The 3,618-nt window shown below is 33.2% G+C and overlaps 1 protein-coding gene across 1 annotated transcript; it reads right to left on the reverse strand.

Annotated features, from left to right (window-relative positions):
* Positions 1-2,071: 2,071 nt before the first annotated feature.
* On the reverse strand, positions 2,072-2,997 carry LOC116351211. The gene has a single exon (XM_031783295.1). It carries the CDS (start codon positions 2,939-2,941, stop codon positions 2,243-2,245), a length of 699 nt encoding a protein of 232 aa, XP_031639155.1. The 5' UTR covers positions 2,942-2,997; the 3' UTR covers positions 2,072-2,242.
* Between the last annotated feature and the right edge of the window lie 621 nt (positions 2,998-3,618).

The raw sequence follows: 3,618 nt of genomic DNA on the forward strand, positions 1-3,618 counted from the left end.
TGTTATGGTTCCTTGGGCAAAAGTTCTTAAAATGATCCAAATAACACTGCGCTACATCGACTTTTTCGGTCCCCTACAAATTGACCCACCCTAGTGTATATGTATGTTGGTATTGCGTCACTTGGGGGACTGCCGTCCCCCGTGATACACTTGCAAACTTGTTTTCAATTTTATTTTGAAAAAATCACACAGCAAAAATATGCTTTCATTCATTTTCCGAACATTAAACTTTTCTTCGAATAGATTTAAGTAAATGATCACATAAGTGGGAAAAAAACTTATGAATTTTATTGCGAACAGAAAGATACCATGTGATCTTTTGACTGGATAATAACCGAATCGAATGTATATTAATGAACACAACATTACATTTGCCACAAATAACACAAATGGAATGCGTATTAAGTGTTTCATTCCAAGTTTATTTCTGTCCAGAGAAGGACAATATGAGGATTGGCCAAAAATATAAAAAAATCCATACACGAATTTAAGATCACCGAAAAACGACATTTTTATACTGTGGAATTGAGCTGATTATAAGCACAGTATAACAATTCATCTAGGGGCAGAGCAGTACTAGAATAATAATTTTTGTTTAAAGTAATTCTATGTTATAATAATATTTATTCACCGCCAAAACTGGCTGAATCATGTTTGAGTGTGTACATAATTTGTTATACATGTATGGTGGGAAAAAGGTATGAATCATTAATGTGTGGCACATTTGATCACCGTTAAAAACCACATCTTTTCAGAATTAAGAATAAAATTCAATAAATATATGAATAAATAATTAAATAGTTGATATTCATGTTGCACCAGAATACAATGAGTCAAAAAAATAAATAAATAAAGTATATAAAAGAATATCACATTAAATCGTTTAAGAAAACAGTATTATGATTAGATATCATTGACAAGCTTGAAAAATGTTCATCGCTTAAGGCTAAGAGTCGGTTTTTGAAAGTTGATCTTTTTGGTTGCGTTGAAAACAGTTCGTGCACTTTGTTTGACATTTTGCACATTTGATTGAGAGGTACAGATGGATTTATTCTTAAGAATTTGTCGTTGATTTTGAAGTACTCGACACTTCTCAAATTGCGTTCATTTTGATTGCGAGAGATTTCCGACTTCAGTGATGGGCAGTGAATGTTATTATGCAGCAAGTCGAACATAAATAAAATTGATGCATTTATGCGGCGCCGTTGAAGTGACTGCATATTAAGTTTGTCCAGACGAGTAATGTACGATGAAATTTTGAAATCATTTGAAATGTTTGGATACTCCCTGAGTGCAAACATTGTGAATTGACGCAGGCACGATTCGATTTTGTTCTTGTGTATACCATGATACGGAAGCCATACCATACTGCCATATTCAAGAATGGATTGAACAAGTTGTGAGTAGTAATCCATATTAATCCGCAGTAATACACACTTGTGTAAATTCTAACAGCAATGCAATGACGTTTTATGTATACGATGTGTATTACATTTGTTAGGAATAAAGCGATCCGTATATTGCGGATTGAAACAATTTATTCGATATTTATTAAATTTAATTCGATATTTTCCATTTTTTAACAATAAAATGTCTTATCCGAAATATACGGCGATCGCCTTATGCCTAGCAAATGTCATACACAACGTACACATGAAACGTCATTGCATTGCTGTTAGAATTTACGTAAGTGTGTATTACTATGGATTAATATGGATTACTACTCACAACATAGAATTACTTTAAACAAAAATTATTATTCTAGTACTGCTCTGCCCCTAGCAATTCATACTGATTGAATTCAACCTTCATACAAAGTTATTGGATTCCAAATAGTAGTACAGTACAAATTAACTTATTGGATATTTACTACATATTGTTAGAATAGGTGAATAAGAATAATATTTTGAAAGAAAACAAAACAAATTTGTGGCTTCATGACGTCGGTTTTCTTTTTAATATAAACATTCACAAACAACTCGATAATAAAATCAGTATGCGATTAATGTTTTAATTCAATAAAAAGATATCAACATTTTTCCAATTAAAAGATAAAGAAAAAGATTGGTGGTTTTATTTGTCAAAGTATGAACTTTATTTTAAAAAAAATACCGGTTTATTTAATAGGTTTGGTCATACATTTCAAATTACCTATGAAATAAAAATTTATAAGTAATTGAAATGCGCTCACAATATGATTCGAAATACTGAACAATTATAATGGCTATATAGCTTCATATTTCTATTCATCTGAACTGACATGTGATTGTACTACGGTGTTCACGTATAGTTGCTGTGGTTCAACAACAGTTGTTTGCAATCCACCAACTGGACGGAATTGAAGTTTTGCAAGCACTGAATTATCCACTACACTTGGTTGAGTCAAATAATTTACACGTTGAATAGATCCGCTTGGCAATTGAATGTAGTATGATCCTTCTGGTTGGATTGCTTGAGCGAATTGAACTGGGGCACCGACGACTGGTTGAATGGGCGCAGCAGCAACGAATGGTGTAACAATTTGTTGACTTGGAAATTGTTGTACTTGCTGTTGGAGTTCCAATTTTTGGGAGAATTTTTGAGGGTCTCTATTCGATGGTAACGATAGTTTTTCATTAAACTGAGTTAGTCGTGAAGGTTGTCCAACAACTTCTGAGTCCGAATTTTCAACTGGTTCGACATCGCCTGCGGCAGGTGCTCCATAAACCGGTGGTGGATTGGTTGAGGGTGGGCCATATGTTGGTTTTGGTGCTCCATATTCAGCAGCCGGTTCGTTGCCTTGTGATTGTGGATATGGTGATTCTTGACGTTGCGAAAATTGTCGCGAGTATTGTCTCGGTGGTGCTTGGCGGAATCGTTGGGAACGATACCGATTAACTGGTGCTTCAGCCAAAGTGTAACTCACACACAACACGGCAATAATCAAAATTTTGCTAATCATTTTTGAAAAATGATGTTTATTGATTAAAATTCAAATGTGAACTGATATCAAATATCATATCAGTCACACCTTTTATACTTTAATCCAAACGATGTAACACATTTTGTAATACCCAATCACAAACGATAACATTCAAAAGCATGACTGCGTTTATGATGGAAAAAACGCTGTACAAAAATTATTATTCGATGTATGACCACATTTTGTTTTCATTTCAAGATGCAATATTCGATAAATGTGAGTAATATGAAGAGACAAAAACATTTTTTGAACTATTAAATATGTATGATACATCGCAACGCTGACATTGGCCCATTTCGAATGATATCAGCATACTGAAGTATATTTGTTGAGGTGCCACACACGTTGAATACCACAGAATCATGATATGCTTAAAATAAATATTTTCTTGACGTTAAACATAAAAATAGTTATTGAAATACAGGGTCAATAAAAATGGTTTAAATTTCAATGCTTATTTTTCATCTATCTTCTAACTTATTTGGTCAATTACACGCTTATGCATTCGCTGTACAAAAAACATTTTGTAATACAATTGATTTGAAATCCGAACAAAAAGAAACAAATTCAGGCAATGTGTATTATGGGTGTATGGCATATATGGAGCATATCAATGGTTCCGAAAGTAAACGCGAGCTGAAATTTTTATAATGCGA

Source organism: Contarinia nasturtii, unplaced genomic scaffold (assembly GCF_009176525.2).
Source record: "Contarinia nasturtii isolate CC-2019 unplaced genomic scaffold, AAFC_CNas_1.1 Cnas_scaffold_162, whole genome shotgun sequence".
Classification (NCBI taxonomy): Eukaryota; Metazoa; Arthropoda; class Insecta; order Diptera; family Cecidomyiidae; genus Contarinia; species Contarinia nasturtii.

Bases quoted from the DNA above. Each gene is read 5' to 3' on its own strand.
- LOC116351211 (XM_031783295.1), bottom strand. From the start codon at position 2,941: ATGATTAGCAAAATTTTGATTATTGCCGTGTTGTGTGTGAGTTACACT.